This window comes from Coniosporium apollinis (assembly GCF_000281105.1).
Source record: "Coniosporium apollinis CBS 100218 chromosome Unknown supercont1.18, whole genome shotgun sequence".
Classification (NCBI taxonomy): Eukaryota; Fungi; Ascomycota; class Dothideomycetes; genus Coniosporium; species Coniosporium apollinis.
The window spans coordinates 427,208-449,842 of NW_006913280.1; the positions used below are offsets into that span (position 1 = coordinate 427,208).

The following is a 22,635-nucleotide window of genomic DNA, read 5'->3' on the forward strand; positions in this document are numbered from 1 at the left end:
CCCGCTGTTCATAACATCCAATCGATAGTATGTGCAGCTGCTCGACCACGCGTTTACCAATACACCAGAAGCATAGGCAGCCTAGATTTGAGAGCTCATATGGCGTTGGTCAAGCCAACGGTGCATCTCCTATATAGCAAGAGAATAGCAAAATAGTAAGCCACAGCAGCTTGAATCAGCGCGGAAGCATCCGGCTAGAACAACAACATGCCACAACTCCTCGCCTCGAAATCACCGACTCCCGGTCGTGTCTGTCTCGGTGATACGCCATACAACCCTACTGCTCAAGCTATCCCGTTCCACAATATTCTCTCAGACGTCTGATCAACCCCAGCTGTAGCGCTCGGCAAGCGCGAATGCGTAAATTGATTGTCCTCGGCCGTCGAAGCAGTCTCCACAACCCTCTCGCCCTCCGAATCGTCACTCTCAATCTCAACTGGCCTCGCCTTCGAGCCACACCTCGCCAGCTCGGCCTCGGCCTCGTTCTCTTCGTCCCCAGGCCTCTTCCCATCTATCTCCATCTCTTCATCCTCGCTTTCCTCCGCCTCCGCCTCCCTCGCCTCCCGGTCAATAGCCGTCATCCTGACGACAAACTCCCTCTGCAGTTCCGCAAGCCACTCCGCCAGCACCGCTCCCTCCAATGCGCCGTTCTTTGCCTGCACAAGATGCTCCTTCAGACTGAGCACCAGCTTCCTCCTCCTCTCATTCATCACCGCCCGACTCGTCTTCCGCCTCCTCCTAACCTTCTTCTCCAACTTCCTCGCGACCTCCGTCGCCGTCTCGATGACCTCCGCCGGCAACGGCACGACGCGCGCGAGCGCAAGACCGTAGTGCTCCTCTGCGACCGCGCCCTCGGCGATTTTATACAGCATGGTCATCGACTCCGCATCCACCATCTCGACGGCAAGATGCAGGTTTATGACGCCGCTGCGCTCGGCCATGATAGTCGCCAAGTCACGGAAATGCGTCACGAACCAGATGAGCGCTCTGCTATCCACCAGCGCCTCGGCTATCGCAAGCGCAATCGCCAGTCCGTCGCGCGTGCTGGTGCCGCGGCCGAGCTCGTCGACAATAGCCAGACTCCGGCGGTCGATGTTGCGAAGGATGAACGCGGTCTCGCGCATCTCAGCCGCGAAAGTCGAAACGTTGGCCTCGATGCTATCGTCCATGGAGACGCGCGCGAAGAGCTGGTGCAGGATCGGAAACGCGGCGTACTGCGCCGGCACGAAAGAGCCAATTTGAGCCATGACGACCATGAGGGCGATGGAGCGGATGTAGGTGCTCTTGCCGCTCATGTTGCAGCCCGTAATGATCTGGAAGCGGGTTTGTTGGCTCGCGTAGACATCGTTGGGGATGAACTTCGCAGACTGCACTTTCTCGCGGATAGGGTGGCGGCCGGATTTGATAGCGAGGGTATCGGTGAGTTGGGGGCGGACGTAGTCTTGGCTTGTTACTAGTTGCGCGAAGGAGGTCACCATGTCGAGCATGGCGATGCCTTCGCAGATCTTGAAGAGGATGGACATTTGGCTGCGGATCTCTTCGATGAGCTCCTGGACGGCTTTGTCGCTCATGAGGAGGACTTCATTGTGGGAGTCGGAGATCTTCTGATTTCGCTTCATTAGGTCTAGGGTCTGGCATTCGACCCAGTTCTTCTTGCGGAATAGATTAGTGAACTCGGGGGGCACAGGGCGCTCCTCGAGATCAGCGGCCGCGATACGGATGTAGAACTGGCGGACGTTGTCGAACTTGAGATCCAGCGGCAGGTCATAGCGCTCTGCGCAGGCAGTCAGCATGCCCTAGTTTCTCCCTCACAGATTTTTGAGTCGCACCGCTGAGTTCAGTGACATGCTGATAAGCATCTTCCGTAGCTTCTTTGTACGTCTGCCGAGCGACATCGAGCAGACCGTTGATACCAGACTCGACTGGGGTTAGCCATCAATCAACGCTCGGCGAACTACGATGCACTCCTACCTTGACGGCATACGTCCGTTGGTTTCTTAAATCCAGGGGCTGACTTGCAAAGGTTGTATCCTCATTGATGACGCCATCGATCAGCTCTTGGACGGGCTCTACGTTTTCCGATGAACAGAGCTGCAAATGTCAGACTACTAAGCAAAGCTAAAGAGAGTTGCCAACCTCGCGAATGTTGGTCAGCATGGCACTCCTTGCTCCGGTCAGGGCTTCATATATCGGCTTCACAGAGTTGACGAATCGCTTCAACATGATTACCTGATTGATCGACTGTTCCGTATGCTGCACCGAAGGTTTCGTTGGCACCACGATGAGCTGAAATCACGGTCAGTTTTGTCAGTGCTTGCCTCCTATAAGCGCTTACAGAAGTCAGTATCCTGTCGACGTCAAGAAACGCTTTTAACGCTGCAGACGATGTCAGCATATATATAACGAGGCTCAGCATAGAACAAGCCTTGTCGGATGGCGAAAAACATCTCCTCCTTCGTAGTAAGTTCTTCTAATGCGTCATAGCGAATGTTGAGCGTCTCGGGATCGGTGAGCGGCTGAAGGATGTTGCTCCGCAGCAGCCGAGACCCCATAGGCGTCAAGGTCTCATTGAGCAGGCCGAACAGACAATCTTTTGACTTTGGATTTTGCAAGTTTTGGATAAGCTCGAGCGACCGTATGGTCGAGACATCAATCATCATCGAGCCTTCGGATGGCTCGTATTTGATTCTGAGGGAGTGAAAAGGAAACGTCTTGGAGAGCCCAAGCTCGATGTACTTGAGCACCTAATGAACGAACCTATGAGATTGAACAGCAGTGTGTGCTGATTTAACTTACCGCCGCAATGCAGCAGACAGCAAAGTAGTTTCCGCCAATGGAAATCTTGATGGCCTCAACATCCTCAGCGAAGGCCAATTGCTGGATGTAGTCCAGACCGGTGGTCTCCGCCCAGTAGCGACGGTCGAGCAGCGTGATCTTACTGCCCAGGTCCTCCAGATTCTCCTCGATGATGGCGAAGAGCTTGGACTTCGGGTTGGTAGCAGTCGCAACAATCAGTATCTCGGAAGGTCCATAGACTCTCAGCTTATGAATGGTTCGGACGTAAGTCTGGCTGTCACATATCTGGCACAAGACGGCTTCGCCGGTGTCCAGGTTCACGAAGGCAAGGCCCACAGTGGGCGAGATGCCGCGGGACTCGCTCACGGCGCAGATGACTTGCTGGGCTTCGACGCGGGCGATGGTCGAGGCACCAGTCCTTGGTCTAGCAGTACCGGGTCTTGCAGCACTCCGCCCGCCAGTCCGTCCTTGGGAGGTAGTAGTAGTATAGCCCTGGTATGAGTAAGAGTACGATGGATAGGATGTAGTTGCGGTGGTTGAGGAAGTGGACGGCCGCCTTCTGGAGGCCATCTTTATTAGTGCTTTTGGTTAGTTGGTGATCTCAAGTAACAGCTCAATCGACGTCTCACACTGCTCAGCCCAGATGTAGCCTGGTACGTTGAGTTGAGGATGGTTAGGGGAGATGTGAGGTTCCCTTCCACGGTCAGGTGATGTGTATCTAACGTCCATTGGCGGTGAACGTCACTTGCAGGGATCTGACTCGTACCGGCAGAAAAAGTTACGGCTCTGCGATAGAGATCAATGAGCGGCATACAACTAGAGTACAACAACTCCAGGAGAGAACCATAGAAGAACATATCGTCTGCTGCACCTGTAACCTCGCACTTGAGCTACCTGGACCCAACCCTCTCGACTACCGATTATGGCCACACTCGTCCCACCTCCAAGCAAGCGCCAAAAGACCGCCGCCGCAGCCCTCGCGCGCGAGCAACAAGAGCCAGAAATAATACCCGAAGGCACCGTCCGAATACGGTTCCAAGATCAAAGCACGGGCGAAGTCACCGGCGCGCCCGTAGCAATCCCCCTCGCGCACGCCAGCATCAGGAACATCGAGCTCCTCCTCAACAGCCTGCAAGGCCATGGCGAAGCGCATGAGCGAATCCCGTACCGATTCTTCTTCCAAGATGGCACACAGGCGCTTGGCGACTCGACAGACATATACACATCCCTCATCAAGCCGGGCTTGACGACTGTGGAAGAGATTATAGAGCTCCAGTACTCGCCTCAGGCTATTTTCCGCGTACGCGCCGTGAGCAGATGCTCGGCTTCCATATCTGGGCACGGAGAAGCTATACTAGCGACCTCATTTTCCCCTGCGTCTTCGTCTAGGCTAGCGACAGGGAGCGGTGACAAGACCGCGCGGATATGGGATACAGACACCGGCACTCCGCTTCACACTCTAAAAGGGCACACCTCCTTCGTTCTTGTGGTAGCCTACAGCCCGGATGACACAATACTGGCCACGGGAGCGCACGACAACTGCGTTCGCCTCTGGGAACCTCAAACCGGAGAGGCGTTGGGCGGGCCGCTGAAGGGACACAGCAAGTGGATAACTTCGCTAGCGTGGGAGCCGTATCACCTCGAGGAGCAAGGACGGCCACGCGTAGCGTCATCATCAAAAGACGCAACAGTCCGGATATGGGATGTTGTCAGTAGGAGAGCGGATATAGTGCTGTCAGGTCACAAGGGCAGCGTAAGCTGCGTAAAGTGGGGCGGCACGGGTCTCATATACACAGGTAAGAAGTTCAGCTATCCAGCCCCTTTTCCGCTGCGGACGGCCGCTAACACTAATTCCAGCATCTCACGACAAAACTGTCAAGGTCTGGGACGCCGCATCCGGAACCCTAAAACACACCCTCACCGCGCAGTAAGCCCCCTCTTTCCCCCTCCCCGCACCTCGCTAACTCCCCTCTCCAGCGCCCACTGGGTCAACTATCTCGCCCTCTCAACCGACTTCCCCCTCCGCACCGCCTTCTTCGACCACACCTCCACCGTGCCGACCACGCGCGAAGAAAAGCTCGCGAAAGCAAAGGAGCGCTTCAGCGCCGCCGCGACCGTGGGCGGCAAGATAGTCGAGCGGCTCGTTACCGCTAGCGACGATTTCACCATGTATTTGTGGGAGCCGAGCAGTGGGACCAAGCCTGTTGCGAGGTTGGTGGGGCATCAGAAGCAGGCATGTATTCATCTCTCTCCCTCACACCACGGGCCGCTGGCCAGCCTTCATACACATGAACATGGAGACTCATGAAGTAACCGCTTCTAGGTCAACCACGTGACCTTTTCCCCCTCCGGCGCCTACATCGCCTCGGCGGGCTTCGACAACCACGTGAAGCTGTGGTCGGCGCGCGACGGCAAGTTCCTGCTCACGCTGCGCGGGCACGTCGCACCCGTGTACATGACGTGCTTCAGTCCAGATAGCAGGTTGCTGGTAAGCTGCAGCAAGGACACCACGCTCAAGGCGTGGGATGTGCGCACGGGCAAGATCGCTAAGGATCTGCCGGGGCATCAGGATGAGGTGTATGCGGTGGACTGGAGCTGTGATGGCCAGAGGGTGGCGAGTGGGGGCAGGGACAAGGCTGTTAGGATTTGGAGGCATTGAGGTGGGAAGGAGACAAGCTGTGATATATGAGACCGAGGATACGTCGTGATACCATAGAGGACTACAAACGGTATTCAAGCTCTTAGAGAGTATGTTGTTCCCCCGACTACTTGTGCGCAGCTGTGGGAATCCTGTATGCGCTCTTGCGTGCACAGAATAGAAATCCATGTGCCTGCGCCCCCTATGCCGACGCCTGTAATGCTTCGCCAAACGTGAACGTATATCATCCCGTCCCAGAGAGCCGAACGCCAATTTCCCGCATTGTTTCTAGACAGCTCCTCGACCGTTACTTTTGTCGTTACGCTTCAACGCAGGAGAAAGCCATAGGACACGCTCGCCACCCAACGCCGGATGATTTGGATTTCGTCAATCAATCCCCCGCCAACCCAACCCTGCATCCACGTTTCTCCACGCCCCGTCTAGCACCGCCTTCTCCCCCATCATCACAGCAAGAAGTCTGCACCCCGCAGCTGAGACGCCACAAACGACCGCGTCCGTCTGCGCCAGCACGCCTAGATCGAGGAGGTAAGCACGTCCCACCAATTCCCTTAGTCGCATCACTTGCTCAGGCACTTTCTCTTCGGTCGCCTTGCCGGCGGAAGTGGTGGGTGTGGCGAGGAAGCTGCGACCTCGGCCCAAGTTCCAGAAGACGGCGCTGTAGAAGCCGCGGTCCCAGCCGTCTTGCTCGTCCACGAAGCCCTGCTTGTTATTCTGGGGTTTGGGGCTGTGGTGCGCGAGCGTCGCTTTGCTGGCGAGCACGATGCGGTCCTGGGCGCGGGTCGTGATGTGCGCCATCTCAGGGGCGGCGTAGACGTCTGGGTCGTCGGATGCGAGGACGATGCGGCTGGATGTCGTGGCAAGGTGGTGGGCTAGGGGATCCGGGCTAGCGCTGCTGGATGTCGAGGCTTCCGCTGGAGCAGCGGAAGATAACATTGAGATGTTGGAGGTGTGCCGGTTGCGAGAGGCAAGGACCTCGTGCGCGGCATCGAGGTACCGGTCTAGTGGGAGATAGTCCCTCTGGTACTGGTACTCGAAGGGGTGGCAGTCTCCGCGGCGGACGTGCAGGCCGATGCTGATGCCGCCGTTTTCTTTTGCAGCGCTAAAGAGGCTCACGGCGCGCTCGTCCACGTAGCGGGAGTCGTCAGGGGTGAGGCGGAAGAGGGCCTCGTAGCCTGTGCGTGCGAGTGCGAAGAGGCGACGTTGGTGCCGGGGATCTAGTTTCCGAGGATCTGCGAGTTCAGTGGTCGGAGCGTGGCCGAAGACGTGTGGGAGCGTGGAGGCGGAGACGAGAAGGTGCCGAGCTGTGTGGGGGCAGGGGAGAGTGTGATAGGATGGTGGTGGGAGGCACGGAGCTGGCGGCGGGGGGACGAAGTAGTTTGAGAAACTACCGTATGCCCTACTCCATGTTAGGAATACCATGATTGAGGATAGTTACTGGATCGAACATAGGCCTAAGGGATACAGCATACCATCTCTTGTCGTCGATGAAGAACGCCCGACCTTCCTTCTGAGCCAAACCGTACGCCATCCACAGCCCCATCAATGTCTTCCCCAGTCCAGCTTCCGTCGACTCCAGCATGTACGTCAAGCTCCGCTCGCAGACCATCATGGGAGCCTTTCCAGTCTCTTCACTTTTCCCATTAGGCAATGTGTGCACCTCCAACGTCAGCTGGGGGAACCGCTCGGGCAAAAGCCCCTCCGCCTCCGCCTCCTCCACATCGACAAAAAAGGGATCCTTCGCAGTAGGATACAAGCGCTCATGCGTCTTTCTATATCCTCCTCTCTTTCCTCCAGCCAAACGCTCGCTAATCTCCGCACTCTGCGCGCAAAGCTCGGCGTACTGCGCCGCCTGCAGGAGGGAAGACCTTTGAGGGATCCATACGGTCCATTTACTCTTCCCGCGCTTATCAGTGACTATAAGCGCACACGGCTCATCTGGTAGAGAGCTTCCCCCAACAAGCTCGTACCGCTGCCCGGCGCCCTGTGGGAAGAGGACCTGCGCATGAGAGGAGTGATGTGAGGATGCTGAACTGTGCGTGCCTATCCATGCCAGGAGAATAAGGCCGCAGAGGCCGAGAAGCAGGCGCCGGTAGAGTCGGAGGCGGAAGAAGAGCGCAGCGGGCCGCTTGCCGTGGCGGGGGAGGAAAGATGGCAGACTAGGCGATGGTGGTGGGGAAGAGAGGAAGCTCATGTGCGGTGTCCGTGGGGTGAGGAGGCCATTGGGTTCTCCGCAAGAAGGAGCGGAGCTGGAGCCGGAAGAGGATATGGAGAGATTATTGGCGTTCTTGCGAGCGTGCATCACTCCATTTTCAATATCGGAATGGCTGACATGTTTGGGGCGTTTCGGGAACTGGCAGTAGATTGAAAGATTGCCTCGAGGCCGAGGCTGTGATGGAACTGAAAATAGAGTTCAAGTCCAGAAGTGGCGAGCTACAACATGGCCGGCAGGCGGAGAAGAAAGACGTCAGCAGGTGTGGGAGAAGACATGCGAAAGCTGCAGGCCAATGTAACAATGTGGTTGGCTACTGATCGCCGCAACGATCAGGTCAACATGCAGGTTTCAGATGGCCAGAGCTGCATGGTAAGCGGACTTGTGCGTCCCCCACATAAGAGCTCACAGAGGGAGAGTTGAGGAGCCGGTGTCCGTCAAGGCCCGGCATGATGAAGGCCGGCCCTCGAAGGCGGAGAAGCGGCATCGCATGGATGGAGCATGGGTTAGAGAGAGAAGCTGACAATCGAAGTGCATACATAGAGCCGCATGATTGCCGTCGAGGAGTGCGTCACTGCCAAAACGCATGTCGCTGCCAGCAGGCTGTGATACGCGGCGCCGTGGGGATTCTGAAACACCCGGCCTGGTGGAGAAGAGGGAAGTCCGGTCGATCAGCCGTGCAGCCAAGATCGTGGCGTTGCCGTTTTCCGCTCATGGGTCCTTGGTCCGCTGGAACGGCCCTCGAGTTTGGAGCCTCAATGGTCCAAACACTAACTATATCCGCGTTGCGGCTTCTGTCCAAAACCCCCGTTTCTTTCCCGAGTGTGTCTGATAAGAACTCCCCTCACTCTGACACTCTAGGAGTATTGAGTAGCGCAAGCCGAATTATGGCCTTGCCAATTAGACGCCTCAGTCCCGTCATGTCAATGTAGCGGTCAATCGTGAGAGCGCAAACGGCGGTGCGAACGGATAGAAATAAATCTAGAACCCAGAACCAAGGGTATCAAGAGATCCATAAGGATGTCCATCAGGCAATCCCCCCTTACTCCGGTTGCAATGCTGTTAAGGCAATCCCCTTCCACACCCACGACACACGCCATAGTATCCACATCTACACGGCCCCTTCACCCCTTCCCACTAACTCATCACCTACCCTCACTCCCCGTCCTCAGACTCGTCCGCCTCGAGCTCTTCCTTGTGAGCAAAACGCCGTTATCCGACATCATGCTATCAATCATCCTCGTCATGACATCGACATCGCCACCCGCACTCTCCTTCTCCGGCAGCAGCAGCGGCAACGGCCCGCTCATCGTTTTTTTCTGCGTCTCGCTCGCACCGCTACTCTGACTCCGATGTGCCGAGATCCTGCGCCGCTCCGGCAACGCCGGCGCCTCCTTGCTGGGGCTCGCGATGTCGCGCTGCCTCGCTGCGGTCCTGAGTGCCGTGACCATGCGATCCTTGTCATCGAGCCTTGCGCGCAGTTCCGCGATCTCGGCGTCTTTCTCCTTCAGCAGCGCCTCTGCGCCGCCTTCTTCGTGCAGCTGCGGCTTGTGGAACGCCATTGTGACGCGTGAGTTGCTCGAGCGACGCGCTTGGCGCAGCCGCAATTCGAGTGTGGAGATATACCGGTTTCGGTCTGCGAGGTCGGCTTGAAGGGCGCGGATCTGGGCCGCTTGAGTCGCGGTGCCGTCGCCGTATTCGCCGATGGAGTCTTCTTCCTCGGAGCCCGGTTCGGCGCCCAGGGTGTTTGAAAAAGGTCGTGAGGGAGGGGAGTCGCCTGAGCTGGACGAGGATTTGCGGTTCAGATTCGGCACTTCGAGCGTCGCGCGGCTCGCGGTCGAGGAGCGCTGGGAGACGATGTGCGAGTCGTTGTTGCTGGCTAGCGACTCTCGAGGCTGGTAGCCGAAGGAGCGGTTGGCGTTGACGCCTAGGGATTTTGAGCTTAGGATCAGTCGGTTCAGGTGCTCGATGCGCTCCTTGAGCGCTGTCCGGGCGAGCTGCATCTCGAGCATCTGCTCTTCGTGCCGCTGCTCGGCTTCGAGCTCTCGGGCCCGCTCCTCTTCCTCGTCCCGGGCATTGGTTTGCTCACGGGTTTGGTTTTCTAGCTGTTTGCGCAGCTCTTGGATCTCCATGCGATAGCGGTCCAGGAGCGCCCGGCTGCCAGCATCGGCGCCGTTGGGCAGCGCTTCCTCGGCTTTCTTGGCGTGGCTGACGATGTTGTTCTTTGCTCGGGATGCGAACTTGAGCGTGTTCAAAGTCTCGCCGGTATGAGAGTTGGCAGAGGCGACGCTTCCCACAGACCCGAGCTGGACTGTGCAGAGAATGCTGACAAGTGAGTTTCCTGAAAGCGCTGGCTGCAGCAGGCGGGTTAGTTTGCTGTCTCGGTAAGGCAAGTGCTTTTCCTTGTCCGCTGTATTTCCGGACGACTCCTTCTCCTTGTCGCCAGACAGCCGCGCGATGACCGTACCCAAGGTTAGCAAGCTCTTGTTGATATGCCCGCCCTCGGTCCGCCTTTCCTTGTTCTCGGCAGCTCTTTCCGAACCCGCAAGATCGATCAGGCTCAGCGTGGATACGCGCACACCGCCGGGCGCGAGTGCTGCGCGCTTGCTCTCATGCAGTGTGCCGCTTCCAGGAACGCGGTCACGACTTTCAACCACGATCTGCACGACAGCGTGACTCCGTGAGCTACGAGCATTATACTGAGTGCTGCTCACACGTCGCGCATTATCGCCGCGCGCGATGACTCGCAGTAACTGTGTCGGGCTCTGTACGATCTCTTCTTTCAGCGGAGTTGCGTATACGCCTCGTTTGCTGTCCTCTCGCAGCTTGACTTCTTCCTGTGTCTGCCCAGCCATTGGCGGACCTGCCAGGAGGTCGTGGATCTTCTCGTTGTAGATCTCCAGGTAGCTTACCCGCAGGAGGAACTCGCGGTGCGGGCTTTCCCGAATGAAGGAGAATATGTCGGTGATTGCCAGGGGGATGACACCGGGTGACGTTGCTGTTCCCTGCATCGAGAATGTCTTCCCGGTACCTGTCATTCCGTATGCAAAGACTGTACCGTGGTAGCCTTCCATCACGCGTCGCACTAGCCGTTTGGCAGCCGAGTCGTAGACCTTGGCGTTGTTGTCGTGAGCCGTAAAAACGTTGTCTGGGAACAGTCAGTATTGCTTCCCTAGAAGAGAACGCACATAGAAGCGCACCGTAAATGTACTCGCCCCCCTCTCGCCCTCTGTATGATACCAATGATTTGCGCCCATCGACCATCCACTCCACTTCTGTCTTACCCCCCTCGTTGCCTCCGGCGTCCGGTCGCACTCTTACACTAACAATGACATTTCCGTTGCCATCTTTTTGCGCCGATTGCCTGTCGGTTGCCGGTATGCCACCAGAAACCGCATCTGCTATGAAGATCTCTTCGCCGATGTCCTCAAATGTAGTTGCTGATGCATACGATCCGTGCGCAGAGGAATTTCGACTGCGAGGCGAGGGCGGGTTCAAAAGCCCATTGTTGGCCTCCAGCGGCCAATCCGGTAATCTCGATGAAGGTAATGGTGACCTCAGTGGTATTCCGGGTCCAGCAACCTTTGTCCTGTTGCTGCTCGACCTGCGGCCAGTGCTATCCCGCGTGGTCGAGCCGATCGAACTCCTCGAGCTCCTCGCGCTCCTCTGGCCTTCTGGTGCATCTTCTGGTGTCGCGCTTAGTGATAGAGGGCTCGTGGTGTGCCCTGATGTGCGTCCCATGCCCTTGGGAGGTTGTGGAAAAGACCCAATGCTTATGGTTTTCCGTAATGTCTTCCCCGGCGTCGGCGCTGCTGGCGTATTGTTGTCTGTGAAGATTGTAGGGACGGTGGGTGTCGAGCTGGAGGGTATTCTGGCCTTCGGCCGCGTAGGCAAAACAGATGACGATACCGCACGTCCTGGAGTTGCTGACGAGAGCAACGACGCTATTGAGCCTCGTCTCGACTCCGAGGCCGGTGAACTGATCGAGCCTTTTCGTGATTTTAATACTGGGAGGGAAGGTAGTGGGGTGTTTGGCGGAGCGAAGGAGGGTCGTGAGGGTCTTGGTAGGGTCGTCGCCATTGTACTGCCCGGGGCCTCCCGGTGCTAATTGTGCTGCTTCCTGGTGAGAGTACGCTGCGAACTGTTGTTCGTTTGTCGCTAGGGGCCAATGTGCAGGCTGTGCATGTGTGCAGCCCTCAGGTCGTACAACAACGGGAAGGCGCGAGGAGGTTTTCAGTACAACATCGGTTCGTGAAATCAAGAAGTCATTACAATGAATGTCTGATCGAGAGTGTCAGCGCAGGGCAGTAGTAGAGTAAGGTAACAGGTCTCAATAGTAGCGAACAACGCAGTGGTTTTTTGCATACGGCTCGCTGGAGTTGATGCGCACCTACTCCTCTGGCTACCGCCAGGCTCGACACAGTCACAGAGCTTTCAATGGTCAGTTTCAAGCAATGCTCGTCCCGTGCGGAAGGGTGCAGATGCACGAGGGGAGCTGGGGGGGCTCGCGAGTAGCGTCAAACTCCGTCCCGAAAGGAGTGAGCGCACGGTCCGTTGAAGTCAATGAATCATGCGCGTGTCGTCTTCAGCGCGGCAGCCGCAGCAGAAGATTGATCCGAGTCAACAAAAGTACGAAGATGCTGAAGGCGCAAGAGGAGAAAGAACGACTGCGACTATGAAATAAGAAGGCAGCTTTGGGCTCATGAGGCACGGAGGACAGACATACTCCGCCGCAGGGGTAGAGGTGAAGACACCAACCTTACCCATCCAGCCAGCACTAACAGTTTGTCCCTGAGGATCCTGGACGGAAAGGAGCTCACTATGCCCCAAGCAGACGGAAGCCCTACGAGACGAGACGTGACGGTGGCTGGGCGAAGATGAAATAACATTAATGCCCGTTGCACGACCGCGGGCTTCTCAGCACCCGGAGTTTGCTGTTGGTCGTCTGTTGGTCGGAGCTCCCTCTGCCAGTGCTAGCAGCAACGGCGCAATCAAAACCAGGAAACATCGCATGATGCGCTATCGAACGCTCAGGAGGTGGAACGGTTATTGTGTCATGGCAGAACGTAGCAACTCAAAAGACATGTGCCGCGCCGCGGCATCTTCATAAGCCTATTCGATCACGGGTAATGCCACGCTTTCGACAGACGTTCACCGCTGTAAACTCGGAGATATCCAATGTGCAATGTTGGCGAAGGATGTCTCGCGCCAGTAGCTTCACGGAGATTTCTTCCTCTTGGCATGGCATGCTTCTCGTTTGCGTATGGTTAGAGTGCGCCATTCGTATGGCGCCACACCGTTGCGACCTGAATCACTGGGAGAAAGCAAGAGCCAACGGACTGGATAAGACTTGGCAACCACAACACATCTCACGAACACAAGGGCAACATTGCACGAGAGGGAGCACAAACGCTTCTGAAGAGACGGAAGTGTGAATAATCTCCATCAACTTTTGAACTAGTCTACGCTCTCAACTCCATGGTATCGCTACCTACTCAACGCTTGGATTCTTTGACGAAAGCCGCCCATTCGTACGCGTAACACAATCAGTGCACGCCATTGCTGTGGCCGTTGGTGCCATTGCTGTGTCCGTTGAGGCCGTTGGCGTGCTCGGTAGCACCGTTGGTCACCGGGTTCTGGAGTCCATCGACACCCTCGGGGCCCGAAGCGTGCTTGGTCGCCGCCTTGACGGCATCGCCATTCTGGACTGGCTTGCCATTGACCTTCGTGTCATCGTTGATGACAGTGCCGTTCGAAACATGGCCGTTCGCGCCGTTGGTCTTGGCCTCGACGGGCTTGTTGTTCATGGTGTACCCGGTGTCGCTGGAGTCAACGAAAGCCTCAAGGCCTTCGCCGTTGCGCGGGTATCCCTTGCAGATCTCCTTGTGCTTCCGGAGGGCAGCGTTCATCTCCTCGGCGGAGACGTCATTCAAAAAGACGCAGGAGCCGATGGGGTTGGGAACAGCAGCGCGGAGCAGGCCGTCACGGGTCTTGAGAATGGCCTTGGTTGCCTTGTCGAGGATCTCCTCGTTGAAGTCACGGTGATCCATTGACAGACCGGCACGTGAGAAGAGGTTCAAGAGCCTCTTGTGCTCCTCATCACTGAGGAGGCCGCGCATGTTGGCAAGAGTGGCGGAGTATGCCATATCAATCGAGATGGCATGGCCGTGTCGTAGTGGTACCTCAGGCACCAGCTCGTGGAGAGGAGACCACCTGTCACATTGTCAGCTACAGCTCCAGGAATTTGCGGATATGGCAGAGGACTCAGTACGTATGGCCATAAGCGATGACTCGGTCCAGACCGATCTCGTGCAGGTTGGGGGTTTCCAGCTTCAGCATTTCGTGAATGCCGGCGCGGTTGATCTCGTCTGCGGCGTTGGTGACCTCCTCGGGCGCACCGTCCTTGCGACCGAAACCAGTCTCGATGAGCTGCTCGCAGTACTTGTCCAACAGGTTGAATGTAGGAAGATGAGCGCAGGTCGAGATCTTGATTAACTCTGCGAAGCCGTTGCGGACCTGCCCCTTAGGAAGAGTTCGGAGGAAGGTGAAATCCAAGAACGTGTGCATCGGGGCATGGTAGGCACCGAGCCTGTTCTTGTAGTTGCCGTAGTTGACGGCCACCTTAATCGAGACGGAGGCATCGATCAGTCCGATGACAGTCGTTGGGACTCGGATGAAGTTGGTGTTTCGACGATAGGCCGCGCAAGCGAAGCTATGATCTCCGGTTAGTCCAGTCCACCCCGATTGACAATTCTGCTTAGGAGATAATGGGCCAGAGTGCCTTGAAGTTAATCTTGGCGGTGGACCGGTAGTGGTTTTTACCCGGCAACATCAGTGACCAGCCCACCACCAACGACCAGGACAGGCTCCTGCAGTGCATGTCAGTGTTGATTTCTCGTCATCGTTCAATGCCAGTCTTACCTTTCGGATGATACCGAACTCGGTCATGGAGTCAACAATGCTCAGCAGCGTGTCCATGGTTTTGGCCTTTTCTCCGATCATGGTCTTGTGAATCTTCAGGTCCATCTTGTAGTGGTCAAAGTACTTCTCGATCTGCTCGCCGTAGATGTTGTAGATGTTCAGGTCCATGACGGCCAAGCAGCGTCCCCATCGCGTGTAGCAGTCGGCAAGGTTGCTGTTCTTCGTGTCGAAAACGCCGTCAAGGAAGGTGAAGTCATATTCGATCTTCTCGTAGCCCTCGACGTGGAAGCCGGTCTTGGTCTCTTGGACGGTAGCCTTGAGGTCTGACATGTTGTAGGAAGAGAAGCAGAAATCTATGTACTGTTAAAGTACAGAATTGGAAGGTATTCGAGAGCTGAGAAGGTTGACTTGTCTGAGAAACGGATCTCGGCCGGGGACTTGGCTTATGTTAAGAGAAGGGCAGGAGCGACGCCCACACGTGGCTCGGAGACCTGGAACGCCCACCGATGAGAAGTACACATTGCAAAAAAGGGAAGTGCCGAGCAGATTAAAGCGCTCAACGTCAACAATCATATCGAATCCCGTTCCGGTTACTCTGAGTTTGCCCCATAGTCACACTAGCCTCCATACCAGACAAGGTTTCGCAGAGGAGACCCCAGTGCTCTCAGCAGCGAACCTTCTTCGAGCGTAGCATGATATGAAACGGTGCCATGGTGTGATCATGACGGCTGAGCGAGCTCGGCAGGCCGTGCGGTTGCCCTGGGAGCTGACCTTGGAAGCCCTGGTCCGCTCGGGGGGGAGTAAGAAAAATTTCCTGCAATGTCGTCAAGCGGCTACGGTGCACCCCACGGATCTAGGCCGTCCAGGGAAAACATGCGAATATCTCAGATCTTAGCGGGCGCCAAAACTCGGGTAGATTGAGTTATGACGATCGCGGTGCACGGAAACGTCCTCGACACCACCGCGCAGCGTTGTTTCAACGGCATGAGGAAGTGAACCTGATGGCAGCCATTGATGTCCCCGAAAGACTGGTCGTCGGCCACAGTTGGTACTAGAGCAATGCAAGGCACACAAATCACAACAAATGAAAGCGAGCACACAAAACCCATCAGAATGGAAATGCCGTTTTGCTTTTCGATCTGGAGGGGCAGGGGCTGAAAACCTTAATCCAGCCTAGCGAGGGGCTTGGAGGGGCTTGGAGTGTCAGCGTCAAGGATGCCCACCACTGCATGCACGCGGGCGCACTACACCACTACCAGCAACTGAGTTTCAACGGTGATGCTCTCGGTGCGTGGATATCGCTCCATTACTTCATAGCCTCCCGTAACGCGTCCACCTTCGCGACCGTGGTTCTCCCACTCTAAGCTCGAGTTGCGGCCCGCTCGAGAACCTCAACTTCCAACTGCCCCGCCCCGCGTCGTCATTCGATTACCCCTCAACCCGCAGACGACCCCGGTCCGACGCCAAAAACGCGTCTCACCGACAATCGGTCTCTCCGTTGAGAATATTGTTTCCCGCGATCAGCGCTGTTTCCTGAGTTTGCATGTGCCACAGCAGCCAAGCGAGAAGAGCTCTCCCGGCACGAGACGTGTCCATTGCATTCGAGGCGACGTTGGACTGCTGCTGCAGACGGAGCCATTGCCTCTTCTTGAAGCACCCACGCGTTCTAGCCACCCCGAACGACTATCCATTGTAACTCAGAGACACCGAAATCAAGATGCCCGACTTTGACCAGAAGAAGGCGTACTCGGAGCAAGAGGACGTCTTTTTTGACGATGGACGGGAAATTGAGCTGCTGCACTTTGTCCACAGCAGACCGAACATCGAGGAGATCCGCGGCTCGCCGTCGCGCGTCCTCGAGGCAATCGACGAGTATGGGCGGACGAAGAGGTATCTCATGAACGTCGGCGAAGACAAGGGCAAGATCGTATCAGACCTCATCGCAGAAGTCAGGCCAGAGACCATGGTACGTTCACAGATTCCGGCAGTCCTTCTTCGACTGACGTTGACCTCGAGCACAGGTTGAGCTAGGAGGCTACATCGGCTACTCGTGCATTCTCTTCGGCGACGCCGTCCGCAAGGCCGGCGGCAAGCGTTTCTTCAGTCTGGAGCGAAACCCAGAGTTCGCGGCAGTAATCATGTCGCTCGTCGACCTGGCCGGTCTCAGCGATGTTGTTAAGGTCATTGTGGGCCCCAGCGATGTCTCCATCAAGAGGCTGTACAGCAATGGCATGCTTAAGCACATTGATCTGATGTTCTTGGACCACTACAAGCCCGCTTATACCACCGACCTGAAGCTGTGCGAGCATCTTGGACTCATCACCCCCGGTTCGGTGCTGGCAGCCGACAATGTGATCAAGCCCGGCAATCCGCCCTACCTGGAGTACGTCAGGAGCAGCGTCAAAGAGAAGCGGGCGGCTATGGAGGCTGCGGCGAACGCTGATGGGGACGGTGTGGATGCGCGGTTCGCGGACAAGACTTCGAAACAGTATGCTAAGCGCGAGGGCGAGGCTAAGCTTGACACGACTGTCCGAGGCAACCCGAACCTGGTCTACGAGAGCAAGCTTGTTAACAGCTACGAGCCCACTGGTGTCCCGGTAAGTTCGGAGCCCCTTCTTTCAAGATATCAACTGACTTGTGCTTCCAGGACGGCGTTGAGATAACTAGGTGCGTGGGCGAGGAGAAGTAGATGCCTACAAGAGGACGAGTTCTGTTGAGACCTGTCCGGCGACATGGGTTAGGTCTGAGAAACATTAGAGCTGAGCTTTGCGGCTTGGAGAGAGCTTGATACTCCGGCTTGGGACGGGCCAATGATGAACGAAACAAGGCTTTCAGGCATAAGGGCTGAGGAAAGTACCTTATAGACTTCAGTATACTTCCCATAGTTATAGTGTTACATGTAGGGAGCAATTGCAAATTGCGAGCGATTGTAGAGTAGCATGGCCATAAACTACGGAGGGGAGCTGATGTGACATTCGCCTCCTCTCTTTGGCATGCATCTGTGTACAACTGCACCAATCACTCCACCAACCACCACAATTGCTATCAGTAATACTCTTTCGGACAGTGTAGATTCATAGCCTCGATGATAAATCACAATAATGGAATCGGCTGTCGTTCCAACAGCGCACCTCTATGACGTCGTTTATGGGATTCCTTCCAAAATTTCGATCCGCCAATTCCCCTCCAGTATTTCTTCCTCTATCCCCCATCCTCCAACTTGCCAGCAATTTCTGAAATTTCCTCAAGTCCTCACTTGCTTTGTGAAACATCTTTCTGAGTGCAATTGGGCATAATCTCTTCCAAGATGCTCACCCGCACCTCACCCATCTCTCACCACTACCTCCAAAACCTCGCCCTAATCCTCCTCTCCCTCTTCTTCTTACCGCTCGACACCTTCATCCTCGCCATCAGCTATGCCCTGCGTCGTCTTCTCCCCACCACTGCCGTCCCACAGCCCCAAACCCTTCCCCCAACCCGCCGCAAAACTATCCTCGTCACCGGCGTCGGCATGACCAAAGGCCTAACCCTCGCCCGCCTCTTCCACCTTGCCGGCCACCGCGTCATCGGCGCCGACTTCGAGCCCGGCAACCCACCCGCCCTCGTCTGCAGCCGCGTCAGCACGGCGCTGGCACGCTTCTACCGGCTCACGCCCCCAGGGGCGCAGGAAGATTCGGGACCCTACATCAGCAGCCTGGTGGATGTTATACAGCGGGAGAGAGTGAGCCTATGGGTCAGCTGCTCGGGCGTCGCGAGCGCAATCTCCGATGCCGAAGCCAAGGAAGTCGTCGAGAAGCGGACGGCGTGTCGCGCGATCCAGTTCGACGTGCGCCAGACGGAGACGCTGCATGAGAAGGACCGGTTCATTGGCAGGTGCAGGGACTTGGGGCTCCTTGTGCCGGAGACGATCACGGTGACGAGTGCGGAGGAGATCGAAAAGGTGTTGAGGGAGAGGGCTGGGCAGGGCAGGGAGTTTATCATGAAGAGCATCGCGCTCGATGATGCGAGTAGGGCCGATATGACACTGCTCCCGCGCCCGACCGAGGCGGAGACCAGGAAGCATGTCCAGGGGATCAGGATATCGGCCTCCAGACCCTGGATCCTGCAGGAGTTCATCAGGGGCCCCGAGTTCTGCACGCATGCGCTGGTCGTCAAGGGGGAAGTCAAGGCCTTCGTGGCATGTCCTTCTGCGGAGCTGCTCATGCATTACAAGGCCATACCTGCGGATTCGCCGCTCAGTAGGGCTATGTTGGCTTTCACGAGGCGGTTCGCAGACGCGGGTGGTAGAAGCTTCACGGGACACCTGAGTTTCGACTTCCTGGTCAAGGAAGAGGATCTGGGCAAGAAACGACCGCAAGAGATCCGACTCTATCCCATCGAGTGCAACCCAAGGGCGCATACAGCTGTTGCGCTCTTTTCTCACGAGGTCAAGATGGTGGATGGATACCTCAGCCTACTCGGTAAGAGTAGAGAGGAAACGAACGGATACCAACATACCAACGGCGTGAACGAGGAGGACGGCCCTGTCACTCCTAAGAGGCCTTACCGCTACTACTGGGTTGGGCACGATGTTGTCACCCTCGTACTTCTGCCGCTCTCACAGCTTCTACGAGGCAAAGGAGGCCGGGGTGAATTTACCGAGGGCTTCCAGGTTTTCCTGGGTCACCTACTGTCGTGGAAAGACGGAACGTATGAGATCTGGGATCCGCTACCATGGTGGTGGCTCTACCATGTGTACTGGCCGACGCAGTTCTTGAACAGCATTCTGACGGGCAGGAAGTGGAGTAGAATGAACGTAAGCACGACGAAGATGTTTGGAGTAGAGTGAGATTAGACAAGTGCAACACAGAGTAGACCATAGAAGCACCGTATCCGCATATTTGCTGTTCCCTCATCTCCGCTCATCTGTAGAAGTATGCACACTCAGCTATCTAGACGCCGACGCATGCCGTACATGATTCTTGAATGCTCAAATCCCTATTCTGCCATAACGACATCTTTGCTCGAGCCAAATGAGCTAGCGCCATTCGTAAGCCTGTGGTCCCCAGACACTTCATCCATCTCCCTCAGTGTAAACTCGAGGAGGTAGCTCTCATCAACCAGCTCCTCGACCCTTCGATAGTGCCGTTCAGTATACGCCCTCAACGCGTCCAACACCTCTCTCAAACTCCCCCTCCCCTCTCTCCTCCCATCAACCTTCAACCCCGCCAGCCTGCTCGCCGGATACTTCCTCACAAGCGTCCACAGCACCCTCTGCGCCACACCCGCCGTCCTCGCATTCGTGTTCCAGTCCCTAACCCTCAACAGCAGCCTGAAGATCTGCTCATCCGCCAAGCTCCCCAACACCTCATCGACGTCCCTGTTTCCCGACAGACTCCCCTCCTCCTGCTCCTCGGCCTCCACAACCCCTTTGAAGAGACTGAGCAACCGCGCCGGCTGGTCCAGCTGCAGCGCCAGCGTAATCGCCTCCCGCCAGCTTCCTGCGACGATGTAGTTCGCGAGCCGCTGGTCCTGCTCGACGCGCTCCGTCTCCGCTACAGCGGCCGCCACGGCCGTCGCCTGCGTCGTATCGGCCCAGAACGTGATGACGCCGTCGCCCCCGCCCGAGACGAGGGTGTTCGACCCCGGATGCACGGCGAGCGCCCACACGCGGTCAGAGTGGTTGTCCAGCGTCGCCGCCACCTCCCCGCTCGTCGCGTCCCACACCTTAACCAGCCCGTCCCCGCCGGCTGATGCGACCTGCGCGCCGCGCTTGTCGCGGCTGTCCGTTTTCTCCGCGTGCAGCCATACGGCTTTGAGGACGCTATTGGTGTGGCCTTCCAGCGTCAGGAGGCAGGCGTAGTCGGCCAGGCTCCAGATCTTGACGGTCTTGTCGCCGGAGCCCGTGAGGATGAGGCCGCGGCTTCCGCTGCTGCCGATGGCGGGCGTGTCCTTGGGCGCGAAGCGGACGGTCCAGACGCCGCGGCGGTGGCCACGCAACACGCCTTGTGTTTCGCCTTCCTCCGTTGACCAGATCTTTACGGTGCGGTCTTGCGAGGCGGAGGCGAAGAGGGTGGAGCTGGGAGACACGTCGAGGGCGTTGATGTCTTTGTCATGTGCTTTGCGGGTGTAGGTAGCGCGGGTGGTCTTCTTGACGCTGGAGATGTCCCAGCGCTTGATGGTTTTGTCCTGGGAGCCTGTGATGACGAAGCTCGGGGGGTGGTCTAGGGGGTTGGTGTGTGCGGCGGAACCTGCTGGGGGTGCCAATCGGGGGAGCGCTATGGCACCTAAGGACTCGGCGTGGCCGGTAAAGGTTGCGTAGCAGGTAAATGAGTTGTGGTCGGGGTCTATCCGCCACAGTCGTGCGGTGTTGTCCTTCGCACCCGTAGCCAGCCAATGACCCGACCAGTCAACGTCCATACAGATGATAATGTCCTCATGGCCCTTAAGTACAGCGACGTCTGCACCAAAGTAATCGCCTCCAACATCGTCGTCAGAGGTGGATGAATCTTCAGTAGCTAACGAGATGATCCGGATGTCTTCTAAGTTCGTAGCCAATGCTAGTAGAGATGAGTCTCTTCCTACATAAGCCACATCAATGACCTCGTCGTGAGTGCCCGATATCCTTCGCAGAATTGGTAGAAGATCCGTAAGCCCTTCTGGGTCGAGGTCCACAAGTGGCGCAAGTGAGTGAAGCATGAGAGTTTGGTCGGCGTGTATTGAGAGGAGGTACTTTAAGCCTGGTTGGTGTATTATATCACTGATGCCCTCGGTCTCGGCGCCAGCTTCTTGTTCTCGGGTCACTTCCCTCCCAGTGGCGGTAGACCATATCCGCACCCGGCCATTCTCGCCGCCAGTGTAGATGAACCTCCCATCTTGTACAAATCCGGTACTCTCGACGCCCTCCAGCACCGGGATTGTGCTGCGTATTTTCCACGTCCGCGAGTCCCACACCATGACAGTCTTGTCCCTGCTACCCGACACTAGCGCATTCTCTTGCGGCAAGAAGTCCAAACTCCGCACAACAGAGACGTGGGAGTCGAGAATCGCGGCGGACTTCCGCTTGTGTAGATCCCATATACGAATCTTGCCATCCTCTCCACCAGATGCTAACCGGAAGCCGAGCGTAGCCTCTTCTTCCGCGGCGTCCGTCTCGGATGTTCCATTGCGCTGGTCCTGCTTCCGCTTGTTCTTCCGACGACTTTTGGCGGCATCCTCAACTCCGGAAGCAGCAGCTTCTACCTCGAAGAAGTGCAACGATGCGATGACTCCGCTATGTCCGTGAAAAGTATGCGTGACAAAACCACCTCTTATGTCCCATACTTTGACAACGCCATCGGCACCCCCAGTAGCGAGTAATGTACCTGTGCGATCAACGCTGGACACTACGACGGGCGAGGTGTGAGGGCGGAGAGTTCGGAGCAGTTCGGCGTCTATGACTGCGTCGGGCGAGGCGGAGGGCTTCAGCGAGTATATCCGCATAGATAGTGACCTCGAACATAGTATGACATGGGACCCGGAGGGCGTCACTAGCCAACATTAGCTGGTACCATGTGTATAAGGCTTCCGGCGCATACGGGATAGTGCGGTAATGGTTTCTCCATCCTACACTGCGCGTCAACATGTCAGATACGCAGCACAAGCGCCTACTGAACGGCCGAACTTACGCCTTCTATCCGCGCCAGATGCGCGGCTGTACTGAGCTCGGTCAAGAGCACATCTTCGTTGAGGCAGGTTGCCAGTATGCGGCCATTCTGGCTGAGGGCGACGCCGCCGCCGGTATATATAGGCCGGATGGTTCTGCTGGGCTCGAATGTCGTCTTGATCGTAGTCCTGTGTGCCATTATCACGGCGCAGATACGTGTGCTGATTCAGTTGCTCGGCGTCGCAAAGGTGGTTGGTCATTGTAAACTTTTCTTTGAGCACCGTTTGCGCAGATTCCCGCCGCCGGCGGACCCCTGCTCCGCCGAACCTCCAGGAGCTGCCTTGGAGATTAATCTCCCTACTGTAGGTGCTCGAACCTCCCTTCGACATGTAATGTCCCCACGAGGAAAGAGGGTTGCAGTGTCCG

General features: G+C 56.8%; 8 protein-coding genes across 8 annotated transcripts; 3 read left to right on the forward strand and 5 right to left on the reverse strand.

The window, feature by feature from the left end:
• Nucleotides 1-284: 284 nt before the first annotated feature.
• On the reverse strand, nucleotides 285-3,366 carry W97_04280 (uncharacterized protein; the record flags this gene model as incomplete). The annotated part of the gene is made up of 7 exons (XM_007782172.1): nucleotides 285-1,774; nucleotides 1,830-1,917; nucleotides 1,972-2,091; nucleotides 2,137-2,286; nucleotides 2,336-2,376; nucleotides 2,405-2,744; nucleotides 2,797-3,366. 7 exons carry the CDS (start codon nucleotides 3,364-3,366, stop codon nucleotides 285-287), a joined length of 2,799 nt encoding a protein of 932 aa, XP_007780362.1.
• Nucleotides 3,367-3,718: 352 nt separating this feature from the next.
• W97_04281 (uncharacterized protein) lies at nucleotides 3,719-5,455 on the forward strand (the record flags this gene model as incomplete). Its single annotated transcript, XM_007782173.1, has 4 exons — nucleotides 3,719-4,592; nucleotides 4,654-4,723; nucleotides 4,774-5,011; nucleotides 5,120-5,455. The coding sequence occupies 4 exons, from the start codon at nucleotides 3,719-3,721 to the stop codon at nucleotides 5,453-5,455; spliced, it is 1,518 nt and encodes a 505-aa protein (XP_007780363.1).
• Nucleotides 5,456-5,821: 366 nt separating this feature from the next.
• W97_04282 (uncharacterized protein) lies at nucleotides 5,822-7,646 on the reverse strand (the record flags this gene model as incomplete). The annotated part of the gene is made up of 2 exons (XM_007782174.1): nucleotides 5,822-6,851; nucleotides 6,925-7,646. The coding sequence occupies 2 exons, from the start codon at nucleotides 7,644-7,646 to the stop codon at nucleotides 5,822-5,824; spliced, it is 1,752 nt and encodes a 583-aa protein (XP_007780364.1).
• A 1,163-nt stretch (nucleotides 7,647-8,809) lies between these two features.
• W97_04283 (uncharacterized protein) lies at nucleotides 8,810-11,405 on the reverse strand (the record flags this gene model as incomplete). The annotated part of the gene is made up of 2 exons (XM_007782175.1): nucleotides 8,810-10,812; nucleotides 10,865-11,405. 2 exons carry the CDS (start codon nucleotides 11,403-11,405, stop codon nucleotides 8,810-8,812), a joined length of 2,544 nt encoding a protein of 847 aa, XP_007780365.1.
• Nucleotides 11,406-13,210: 1,805 nt separating this feature from the next.
• W97_04284 (3-dehydroquinate synthase) lies at nucleotides 13,211-14,915 on the reverse strand (the record flags this gene model as incomplete). The annotated part of the gene is made up of 4 exons (XM_007782176.1): nucleotides 13,211-13,877; nucleotides 13,936-14,376; nucleotides 14,487-14,533; nucleotides 14,586-14,915. 4 exons carry the CDS (start codon nucleotides 14,913-14,915, stop codon nucleotides 13,211-13,213), a joined length of 1,485 nt encoding a protein of 494 aa, XP_007780366.1.
• Nucleotides 14,916-16,302: 1,387 nt separating this feature from the next.
• W97_04285 (uncharacterized protein) lies at nucleotides 16,303-17,274 on the forward strand (the record flags this gene model as incomplete). Its single annotated transcript, XM_007782177.1, has 3 exons — nucleotides 16,303-16,551; nucleotides 16,607-17,182; nucleotides 17,233-17,274. The coding sequence occupies 3 exons, from the start codon at nucleotides 16,303-16,305 to the stop codon at nucleotides 17,272-17,274; spliced, it is 867 nt and encodes a 288-aa protein (XP_007780367.1).
• Nucleotides 17,275-17,892: 618 nt separating this feature from the next.
• W97_04286 (uncharacterized protein) lies at nucleotides 17,893-19,413 on the forward strand (the record flags this gene model as incomplete). Its single annotated transcript, XM_007782178.1, has 1 exon — nucleotides 17,893-19,413. The coding sequence occupies one exon, from the start codon at nucleotides 17,893-17,895 to the stop codon at nucleotides 19,411-19,413; it is 1,521 nt and encodes a 506-aa protein (XP_007780368.1).
• Nucleotides 19,414-19,562: 149 nt separating this feature from the next.
• On the reverse strand, nucleotides 19,563-22,408 carry W97_04287 (uncharacterized protein; the record flags this gene model as incomplete). Its single annotated transcript, XM_007782179.1, has 3 exons — nucleotides 19,563-22,093; nucleotides 22,142-22,169; nucleotides 22,232-22,408. The coding sequence occupies 3 exons, from the start codon at nucleotides 22,406-22,408 to the stop codon at nucleotides 19,563-19,565; spliced, it is 2,736 nt and encodes a 911-aa protein (XP_007780369.1).
• Nucleotides 22,409-22,635: the final 227 nt, after the last annotated feature.